Below are 11,721 nucleotides of genomic sequence, written 5' to 3' on the forward strand. Positions count from 1 at the left end.
AGGCACCTACGCCTTGGAAAAGCCACCTCACAGCAGCTTCAACTCAGAGTCCACACTTGAGAACAGCTTGAACTGAGTGCTGCTCAAATGCAGAAATAACCTTGCACTTCAAATGCAGTATAGAAGTTCTCCCATCACAAGAAGCCATTTTCTAGAAGTAAAGAGAACCAATCTAGCAGCTTTTCAATCAGGAGTGGTTGTCTTAATTCAGCTTTTGGCTTCCCTTGAGCCCTACTGCTGTTCTGTTTGTCTTGACTGGCCGTAACAGCATGTGCCCAAAACCACCGATACTGACCCGCCACAAGCTTTTAGCTCATTCGTAGGATTTTTAATTAGTGGAAAGATCCTGGCTGGTATTGGTGGCCTGTCCTGAAGAGTTACTTCATTGCCTGTCAGATCTGTGCGCAGCTTCTCCTTTTATCCTTGCACTGAAAGTCAGAATGCAGCAAGTTTAAAAAAAAAACTTCCCTAAAGGACCAGACATAATCACTAAGATCTGTTTCATTCTGTTTCAAAACCTTTTGCTGTTTTGTTTGTTCTGTGTGTGTCCAAATCATCCCATCCATGTCCTGCAGGCTCTGTGAGCAGGGCCCTCCTAGAACCATTTCACTGTCTGAATTCCTCATGGGCTGTAGTTGCTGATGTTCTCCAAGATAGCCGGTGTTTCTTCCCTCACAGGGGTCCATGGCAAAGCTACATGCCTCCAGAAAAGAGCAATTGCTCTACATTTTGTGGTTTTTTAGCTTGGTTAAATACAGGGTATAATTAGGGCTACCAGACAACCCACCTGGTGTGAAGGACAGTGCTCCTTCAGGGGAGCTCCAGTAAAGGGAAGATGTTGGTTCCAGCTGGAACAGAGAGAGCCCATTGCCTTTGGCTCATGCGATCAGTGACTATCTTGCATTCTTTTCCCAGAAATACATGTGCATAAAGCTGCTGTCCCTTCTTCTCTGCTGTTCTTGTTGGGACTTTTGTCAGCCTTGCATTGGATTCCTTTCTGTCATGTTGGTGCTTGGTCTGCATCCTTGCTGCCTCTTGCTGTCTGCCTGCCTGCCTTGTGACCTGCTGGGAAGGGGCTCTCCGGATCGGGTGTCTTGATGTCCTCTGCATGAACGCAAACAACCTTGTCTGGAAGCATGGTGCTGCCACCCCTGGGAGGGTCACAGCTTTCTTCAGTCTTGAGTCTTGCTAAGACTGCTCTTGGGCCTCAGCTTGTGGTGGGTTTTCCGCATTTTGGTTCCTGCAGGTGGTATTGTAGCGATGTTAACTGGATCTATTCCATGAAATAAAATACTGCTTGGGGTGGAGGTGGGGAAATTCTAGTGCCTTCATTCTGGACTTGAAATCTCTGGGCTGAAACATGACCTGATCCTAGTCTGCACTGTCTTCTGTTTATCTATGCTCCCACCTGAGCTTAATGTGGCTGTCTGCAGGGCTATGCAAAAGCCATTGCATTCTTTCCAAGGCTTTAAAAACAAACAAAACAAACAGAAGCTCTGTTCTTTTGACTTGAAAAAATTAAGTCCCTTTGAATTCAGAACCCACTGGCTGGAATTAGCTGTTTCCCTGCATTTTGTACCTCCCATGCATAATAAGACCAACCCCTGTGTGTTTACTGTGCTCTAGCTATTTGAGATCAACCTTTCAGAACTTGAATCCAGAAGCTTTGGTCTTTATTGGATTACCTGAATAGCTCTGGCAGGAAATCAAAGCCAGGGTAGCTCGAGAGAGATACGCGTGGGTTTTTAACCACAAATAGTAAATAGTTTGTACTCACAGTCATGGTTTCATATGGTAAGTGATCTTTCAGCATAGCTTAGTTAGCTGTGAAGTACTTATGGAGTTCACAGTTCACAGAAGTCAGTGGAATTTATGGCCTCTAAAATGAACTGATTATTCCCTTAAATTTTTTTTTCCGCCACCAATGATTCCTTTGTACCCAGGCTATATGTGTTAAGCACCCAACTAGTATGTGCTGGCAAACCATACCTGTGAAAGTTTATACCCTCAACAAGGCTGAATGTGAAGGAGAGACTTTAATTTTCTTTGGATAAATACAAAAATAAGCTTGTGTGCAATCAGCTGTGTTTGTCCTAGCTGGCTGGTAAGTGACTGAGAGGTGTGCTGTTGAATAGCACCAGCGACCACCAGAAATGGTAACAAGGAGTCTTTCAGGTACTTTTTAGGGAAGCTGACAGTGAGGGGAAGGTATGGGTTGAAACTTGTCCTCCGTGCTGTTTTTGAAAGGGTGAATGAGGGTGTATAGGCACATGGGTACTTCCAGTGAGTGCTGGAAGAATGACTGCATTGTAAATGTTCTTTAACCTTCTATGAAAGCTCCTCTTTAAAGGAAACTAAATGCAACTGTGTACCTTATAGCTGTGTACCTCAGAGTGGAGTCCAAGACCTCCTCAGTCTGAATTGTGCTCAGGCGTTTTGGCTTCAGAATTATTTTTTAAAGGAGCTAAAGACTTAGTGATTTTTTTTTTAAAGGAACTGAAGACTTAATCATTTTAACTATGGGTAATATAGTTTGGTTACATATCCAAAGACTGTCAAGTGTCTGCTGATACATCTTCATCTGCTGGCCTGTCCAGATGTTGGGATCTGTGTGTTCCAGAGCATTTTTCCTGAAGGACTTGGAGGAAGGACTACTGTCAATAGCATGTGGAGCAAAGCAGATGGAGGCAAATGCTGTGACTGAAGATCCAGTGCACGCTGATAGAGCTGTGCTGGTTGGGAGGTGCACAGTGAAGTGTTGGCTCTCTACTTCCAGGTTTCAATCATACTTATCACGGTCATTAAAAATACACTTAACAGAAAGAGTAACTGGTTTAAACTGTAATGGGGAAAGATACAAAGGTGCAAAAATCCTGAGTTAAGGAGAGAACATCAGCCCTAACTCTGACTGCTCGGTCTTGATTTTTTCCTTCTGGTGGATTTGCAGGTAGGTTTGAATGTAAAATGCTCTCTGCTTGATTGTCCAGATCTCGTGTTCCTGATTACTTTGTTTTAGTGACACTTTAACAACTGTGGGGTCTTTTCTTGGTGGAGGAAGGAGGGAATTCTTTTCAACTTCTCCCTCTGTGATAGGTGTACTTTGTACATCCCTGAAAAGCAATTCATCAAGTCGCCCTTCTTGATTTTAATGCTCTAAAGGAAGTTGATGTTGCATGTTGTGTGCTGAACCTACATGACTTGGCCAGAAGCATGCACAATAACCTTCCATGATTTAAGATTTATTTTTTTTCTAAACACTTCTTACAAATCCCTAGCACCTGGAAAAGTTCTCTGTTCATACTCATCTCCTATCACATGGCACCATACAGAATGCAAATGGAAAATGAGCAATCAAACACATTTTCCCTTCTAAGACTCTCTTCTTAGCGTGATGTTTGGCTGGTAATTTCAGCATTGCACTACCTAGAATGTGCCCTACTTACTCTGTGAGAAAGTTCTTTGACTTCTAAGCCTATCTGAGCCTTTTGGGTTAGTCTCATATGTTTTAATAATGCCCTAAACTTTATTTCTAAAACAGTAATCACATTTAATAAACTGTATAGAATATAGTCCTTAAAGTGGCTCAGCTTGGTATTTTCTATCTTTTGCCCTCTCACTGACAAAAAATACATCTTAGAAAGAACAGATGTACCCTTTGTCTTCTAAATATAGATGCTGTTTCTGGGCCAGAGTTTTATATTAAGATCCATGTTCTGCAGAAAGTTTTCCAATTATGGAAGACACTAAAAGCTGAGTGTGCAAATAAGCCACAGGTGTCTTCATCTTATGCTGATGGGATCATCTCTGCCAAAAGAACAGTTTCTCTCTTCTATTATGCAGAGGTTCAGCCCGGGTCAGTCTTTGAAGGAAAACCGATAAAATACTGTTAATTCTCTGAAAACCCCTATGGACAGCTGAGCTTTTGAGAGCCTAAAGATGCCTCATAATGTTCTTTCCCAGTGGGCAAGATAAATCATACCTCCTGGTGTGGAACTGCCTTTCAGTTGTCTCTTTGCCAGCTTAACTGGCTATTTTATGTGGTTCAGTTTAAAAGGTGATAAAAAGTCAGTATGCTGAAGAGCACTCTTGGGAAGCAAGCTGTGGATATTATAGAATTATTCAAGCTCCAGCAGGTATAAAAAGAGGAATGAAATGTCTATCCTCATTGCTTGGTTGTTCATATCATGGTAGCACAACCCCAGAAGCAGTAATGTGGTCACGATGAAGACATTGAACACATTGGCATAAAAAGGCAAAGTCTTTTGTTCTTACTGCTGGATATTATTTACATGATTTTCAGCTCGTTATTCAAACCTGAATGACATATGTTACCTCAGTAGCTTCTGGGAGCTGTTTCAGATTACCTTGCTTAGAATAAAAAAGAAAATAAGAACACCACCACCACCCCCAAATCAAAACAACCTCTCATCTTTCTGACCTGCTCTTCTCACCCCCACACTGGAGTCTTGTCTGCTGCTGCACAGTGCACAGGTTGGATCCCAAGCCACAGTGGGCTGTTACCCACTTGATAACTTAGCTAATATCATCCTGTTTGATGGCAGCCTGTTTCCAGCCGGGCAGGGTCTGTTCTTTCTTGGCCAGAAATGTAGAGATTTGTTCTTCCACACTTTCCTTTCAAGCTGCCCATCTGTGGCATGAGCAGTCTTCTGATGCCCTCATTGCCATAAAATGCAATGTGACAATGCAGTGAGCACCCAGTTTCTTTTCAACCTCCTTTTCTGGCACGGTTGAAAGCAGTAACAAGACTAAGAGAGGATGAAGGTGTGAGGTGGGTTTTTGCATCTGTGTCATTCCCATTTCCCTCTCTTCTCCCAAGTGACCTATGTCATATTTTGACTTAGTGACTATTGGATTTCCTTCTCTGTGGAGAGCTTGGATAAATCATTAGCCCATCTGTACTGACCTGGCCAGCACCATCCTCACAGCAGACTGACAGGATGTTACTCAGAGGGGACTATACAGTGACTTGTGAAACTTTCCTTGTAAGACTGAGCCAGCAGCTCCTTGGTATGCTTGCTGTGAATACAGACCATTTTATGCTGTGAGGTGATAGAAATCTGTGGTTCTGTCTTTACATTAGTCATTCTGACTTACTTTTCTGTTTGTTTATTTTGTTTTTTCTGTCTTGTCTTCCTCCAGTACACCTCCAGCATGAGAGCCAAATACCTCGCCACCAACCAACCTCGTCCAGATGCTGGCAGCGTGCATTAAAATGAAAAAGCAAAAGCAAAAAAAAAAACAAAAAACAAAACAAAACCCACACGTGCAGTCAGACTAAACAATGTGCCAACTGCTGTGCCCCTGTGCTGTCCTCGTAGAACAATCCTGCTGTTCTGCCCACAATCCAGTGCAGCTCCTTCTGTTTCTCCAGTCCAGACCACCCCTCCAACCTGGTACCTGCCCACTGGAGTTGGAAACTCCTTTTGAAATTAAACCTTCACCTTGTTGTACCTGATGTGAAAGAGGAAATATGTGCAGGCAAGCAACTGAGAGCACCCAGGCAGGAAACTGGGTCCACCAGCCTGTGGGCCAGCTGACTAGAGCAGCCTGTCAGGAAAAGTTGGTGAATACCTTCTGCCCCCTTTTTTCCCCCCCTTCTGTTCCCAGAGGGACTCGGTGAAAGATGGTGGTAGATCTTCTTCACTTCTGCAGTGGGATCAGCAGTCTGTCAAACCATGAAGACTCAGAGACTCGGTGCCTGGGACCAGTGTACAACAAGGGAATGCTGAGCCAGTGGGACTCAGCATCCCACAGCATCTCAATGGGAGTCCTCTGGTCCACTGCCCTGTGGGAGGGAGGAGGGAAACTCCTGCCTCATGGTGTCACTGCATATCCACTGGAATTTGCTCTTTCAGAGCAAACCATTTCACTACCCTGGTTAACTTTTTTTTTTTCAGTCCATTAAGAAAATGCCTTTGTCTTTGCCACTATATCTATCATGTGAATTCTTGAGGAGGAGCAGGGGGCCCAGCACCAGTCAGCTACCCTGTCCATTGCTCTGAACCTGATCTCTCTGCTCCATCAGGGAAGCTCAGGTACTTGCAGATGGCATTCTGGGTGCTGCCTTTACGAGGCTGACACACAGATCAAACAGGAGCCAGCCACTCGGTGCCAAATTTTTCCAGGGAGAGACTCATAAGACTTTATGGGGGACATTTTTGCACTAAAGAGTTTTGACTCTCTGATGCTAAATCTTATGGGACAGTCAGCTTGGAAAAGCAAGAGAAACTGGAAGCACCAACGGATTTATAGCAAACGGAAGCTCTCCCCGCAGGAGTGACCTGTGAACTCTGCTGGACTTTTTTTCCTTTTTTATAAATCATAATTTACAGCACAGGGTTGCTGAACTGGCATTGAAGGAGGTTTTTGGAGCCTCAATCCTAACAAACTCACAAGATCATCGGTGTATCTTCTGTGTTTTAGATCAGAAACCCAGTTGATGTCTGGAGAACATTGTGACTGTCAGAACAGGTTTATATTTTATTCTGTTTTATTTTGTTTAGTTTTTCAAGGCACATTGCTAACCACTATCTGACCATACTAATGCACATGTAAGGCATTTTCTAGACACGAGGCAGAACAAGGCTTGCAAAGGGGCAGCTGGGTGCCTGCAGAGGGCAACATCCTTCATTGGTGCTGTACTTCCCACTGAAGAGCAGTGCTCCAAAGGGCACTGACAGCTTCCTGCTGGAAGAGGAGACTGCCTCTTGGGAGGTACTGTCGAGTACTGCCCTTTCAGTAGGGTAACTATGATGTTCCTTTTTGTCTTTTTACCTCTTAGTAGGGGCATCAGCGTAGCTGCTGGGCATTATATTAAATAACTGGCAGAGGAAATAAAATGGGAAACATCTCTCAAACTGGAGTTGAGCCATTGGCAGAGGCAGTTAGTTTTCAGGTCAGTGATGTTCAGACTGGGTGTCTGTTTACCCCATGTTTGCTGGTCGGGGCACAGAATCTACCAATCTGCCTTTACTCAAGTCAGTTGCCTTCTTGCAGTGAGGTAGGAATTGCTCCTAGCAGGCAGCTCTCTAGGCTGATGGTATCTGCTGTGAGATGGTACCAGCTCTGTGGCAGAGCAAGCTTTGAGACTCTTCTATCTTCTTAAGGTAGAAACCACTAATTAACTGCAAAAGCTGTAGGCCAGCTGTTACCATGCAAAGGAGTGAGGGAGACAGGGAGGAGGCACCACCATGCAGACAGGAAGAGAAGGTTTTGGAGAAAACTTCACGCTTCACCATAAATCTCTGGAAGCAGGATTTTCTTGCTCAGGACCGAGTATGCCCTTTCAGACATGTTGGATGGGCTTCACACTGAAACATACCTCTGTTTTATCCAATAACAAGGGCAGGGAAATGTAGTCACAGGTGGTATGGAGGGACACTGTGGCTCATGAGCACCAGGTTTTCCACCCTGTCTTAGAGCCTACCAGGAGACCCAAGTGTGCATGTGTGGTTTGGTGAGCTTGCAGCCCCAACCCACCCAACTGCTATCTGGAGGGAACCCAACCTTTCCCTCACTTTGAAAAAAGAAGTAAGAGCCATATAATCCTTATTAAAACTGAGTTGTTCTGCCATCATCCTCCTTGCAAGGATGTGCTCCAATTGCTACTCACACTATCAATTTTAGGGGAGCTGCCCTGAAATCTGTGGCCTGGTCCTACTCATTTGAAGGCAAGTGTTTTGAAGGCTGGAGGGCGTGGGGAACCCTGTGAAAACAAGTGCTTCTGTATACTGACTTCCCTGTATACAGAGTGCACCCTGAACATGTGTGTGACTGCACTTGGGGTTGGGTCTGAATTGTCACAGTGGCATTGCCTGTGCCAGGCAGCAACGGGGAGCGAGCCGATGCCTTTTTGTTTGCAGAACGGAGCAGCCACCTTGACCTGCTTCCTTCCAAGGTTTGGCACAGCCACTTACAACACCCAGAACAACTTCTGGCGGTGTTTGGGGCTTGCAGCAAGGCACAGCTGTGGAGACATGTGCTCTGTGACTTCAACATATAACTGGAAAGAATGTTGCGGAGATAAGGTTTTGCTCTCTGGAGGCCAGCACAACGGGACTGCGGTGTGAGCTGTGTACCTGTGTCCAGCCAGCACTTCCTTTACTTGACATGGATATTGCACTTTTGTAAAGCATCCTGGAACTCTGCTGCCCCGCTGCATGCCGTGCAGAGCGCTGGATAGGAAACACAGACAAATGCGTTTCTTTTGGTTTATTATTATTGTTATTACTACTACTTTTTTTTTTGTTGTTTTCCTTTTTTTTATTTTACTGGAACCTTGAGCAACAGCGTGGCATTTTTCGCAGGCTGGTCTGAAAGGATCTGCTGAAGAACAGATGGCCTTTGCCTATTCTTATGGCTGCGACATAATCAGTCTCATCCATATGGTCACATTCTGTCTGAGGAGTGGACTTTGAAAAGCCAAGATCTCCCAGACTCTGTGCCTCCCTCTCGGGTGAACAGCAGGTGCTATCTGGCGAAGACTCATCTGTTCTGGATGGCATTCATGGTTGAGGGAGTCCAGACTCTTCAAGCTGCAGGAGGTAAAGCTGTGGCGACTTCTCTCTCTTCCATCGTGTCTCTCTGTTTTTAATGTGACAAAATGCCAAGGCCATATCACTTGGTGTGTCCCAGCTGACCTTATCGGACGTTTCTCACGTGACTGGTTGCTAGCAAAAGGGTCCAGAAATCAGGGGAGCTGAGATTGGCCTCTGGACACCTCTCTGACTGCAGAATGGAAGGCAGCTTGTCCGGTGGAGGGTGACTGCATCGGTGAAGACACTTCATGTTACTTTTTCAGAAGCACAAATGTGGTCATTGGCTTGTCTGGTTGGCTTGGTTTATTTCCACCGCATCATCATGTGTGAATGACACTTTCTTTTGGAACTGAGAACTCTTCCAAGCACACAAACATCTCCACAATGTGAAATGTAAATAGCATGTTGGACTCTTGTGTCCAGTGTTCAAGACTGCATTGTAATTGTAAAGGAAATCAAATCAAGACTTGGCTGTGAATTTCTTGTGCTGTCTTGGGAATTATAACTGTAGTGTTTGTATCCTGTATGTATTATTAAATTGAGTTCATTTTGTGTGCTGATAAAAGGGTTCAAGCTAAGATTTTTAGCGTACATCCATGTATCCAAATGTGAAGGATGGAGTGCTCCCTTCCCCTCCTGTCCTTTTAAGTTTCTCCATTTGATAGGTGTTGATTTTCCGTGTACAGTCATCTCAGCCAAGATGCAAGGGATGTTCATTTGAGTGCTTTGAGGGGGACACAGTGCATGGGGTTTCAAGAGATCCTGAGTTAGGATTTCCATAGCAGTTCCCTGAAACTACGTGAAAAGTTTGGCCTTTCTGAGAGTGGAACCCTTTTTTCAGGGAGCTGCTCAGCCATTGCTCTGGAGAGCTTTTGGTGCTGCAGGGTGGCAGCAGGCAGGAGTGGGTGGGTGCCCGTCAGAGCAAGGTACAGGTACCTGTGTGAATAAACCCAGGCTTTGCTTCTGGTCCCACCTTCTCTTCCTTCCAGCAGCAGCTGAAATACCATGCTGAGCCCTTTGAAGAAGAGAGAAGTGTCTTGGCTTGTTGATCCTCACCACCCCACCTGATTTAGGAGGAGATGAGGTAGATGGGTTTTCCTTTAGCTCGGGAGAGGAGCTGTCTTTGAAGTACTTCCTACCTGGGGACCAAGGAGAAGCCGGGGTCTTCCCCAGCTCAACAAGTCTGTTAGTGTAACTCAGTGAACATCTCTGGGTGGGAGGGGAAAAGCCCTCCAGGGAGATACCAGGGAGGAGTAGATCTAATGCCTTGAGAAAGAGGCCTGACAAGACCCAATCTGTACCTCCTTTCATCACAGCCTACTCCCGTTTTCCAGAAGTTATTTCTGTGCATGCTATGGATGGCTTCCCTAGTCATTCCAGGAGGCCCAGCAGAAGCGTGGGATGCTTTGGTAGCAGTTTCTAGATGGCTAACAAGTGATTTGTGCTTTCAGGGGGGTGTGGGATCTCCTGCCAAGCCGTGATGGTGAGCATGTTGCCCAGCTGGGAGAGAAGGGATGGGTTACTGGTGGCCTGGAGCTCCCGGGTGCTCACCCAGCCCCTGTGGCTGCATGAACAAAGTGGAACATAAATTGACATACAACCAGAAAGTTCAAAATACTCCTTTCCTAATGAGGATAACTGTAGCATGAAGCTCTTAGGTGCTCTGCATATTTGATACCACATTGCTCCTCACTATGCAATTCCCAACTCCTTCCTTCCTGTTCCTCCTCTAATCTCACACCAAGACTTCTCCTGTGGCCTCTGCCCAGGAGGCTGCTGAAGTCCCAGGAAAGCTTCATTCCTTTTGTTGTGCTCTGCCTCGGGTCCAGCCGCCCAGCCGTCACGTCGTGTGCCTCAGGTCCCTTGGTAACGGGAGGCTCCATGAGTTTTATTCACGTCATTCAGAGGGAAGTTTATTTTCTTGGACACTGTGCACAGAAACCTAATGGTGAACATGTACCTGGCCTTTTTGTAACTTCTCTGGGTTTTTTGGTTTTTTTTCTTCTTTTTTTTTTTCTCTTCTTAACCATAATGGTTGTATATCATACCACTTTATATACATATATAATATATAAATATATATAATTTTTTTTTTTAAAACTTTGGACCTGCTAGTTTCTTTCAAGTGTTCCTGCACTTACCCAAAATGTTTTTAAATTGTGAGGATTAAAGAGGATTGAGCCCATTTTTGTATCTTTACTTTTAATTCTGTAGTTCTATTGATTGTAACGTAGCTATTTTTTACTGTAACTTTTTGGTTTGCAAATACTAAACAAAAAAACCTAAATGTAATTTCTGTGGTTTCTATTCAGCTTGGGTTTCATGTTTTAAAAATAAACTATTTAAAACCACTGTTCCTAGTTATTGATTTGTATTTACTCCTGGGAGGGCATGGAGCCAGGCTGATACCAGAGACCTGCAGGACTACAGGAAATGAAGCAGAAAGTGCTGGAGCAGCTGAGGGATGTGCACATCAGCCTGGGGAGATGTTCTCCCTGTGCATGGTCTGTGTGACTGTGAACTCCTCTGAATCTCCTTGGTTATTCCACACTGGAGCAGCAGCAAACGGGAGTGGTTTATTTTCACCAACAGAAGTACAAGAAGTGTGGAAAAATGGTGTGGGAGGGTGCACCCCCAGCTGAGCCACAGCAAAGGTGTCCCTCTTCAGGAGGTGATGAAATGTAGGTACATGTCTTTGGTAGCGAGCTGGGGGGGCTGGTGCAGCTCAGCGTGGGCTCATCTTTCTCAGTGCTGCCCCCAGGCTATCCTGGGCTTCTTTTTAGTTCTTCCTTTGTACTGTTCTCTGATCACAGGCCTGCTACCGCATCACTGTCAAGTAGTAAACTGAAACCTTTACCTTCCTGTAATTTTCTTGATCTGTTTTCTGCCTGATCCTGCCAGTCAAATGGAGGGATTGGGCTCCTGCCTCCATCCTGTGCTATTCTTGCCCTGACCTCAGCCCATCCCTTCCTAGGTGTGGGGATAAGCAATAATTTAACTCTGTCTTTGTAAATGCCATCTATTTTTTTTAATGCTCTGAGTATGGCTGAAACCCACACCTGTGCTCGAGTCCTGTCTGTTGGTCCAGTGCAGAACTACAGAGGACTCCTTGTTGTGACTTTCCCCCTCATGCCTCTGAATCTCAACAGACACCAGTTTTCCT

At 45.0% G+C, this 11,721-nt stretch overlaps 1 protein-coding gene across 2 annotated transcripts in view; it reads left to right on the top strand.

Annotated features, from left to right (window-relative positions):
• The window catches only part of TTYH3 (tweety family member 3), a 75,911-nt gene extending 65,001 nt beyond the window's left edge, over positions 1–10,910 (top strand). The window contains exon 15 of one of the 2 annotated variants that reach the window (XM_027683488.1): positions 5,161–5,234. Coding sequence is in view for 1 of the 2 variants with exons in the window: in XM_027683489.1 (XP_027539290.1) it covers positions 5,161–5,232 (72 nt within the window). In the remaining variant the exon portion in view is untranslated. Of the gene's footprint in view, positions 1–5,160 lie in introns of both variants that reach the window. The other variant, XM_027683489.1, reaches the window with a different exon arrangement.
• The last annotated feature ends 811 nt before the right edge of the window (positions 10,911–11,721 follow it).

This window comes from Neopelma chrysocephalum, unplaced genomic scaffold (assembly GCF_003984885.1).
Source record: "Neopelma chrysocephalum unplaced genomic scaffold, ASM398488v2 Primary Assembly neopelma1_65, whole genome shotgun sequence".
Lineage (NCBI taxonomy): Eukaryota > Metazoa > Chordata > Aves > Passeriformes > Pipridae > Neopelma > Neopelma chrysocephalum.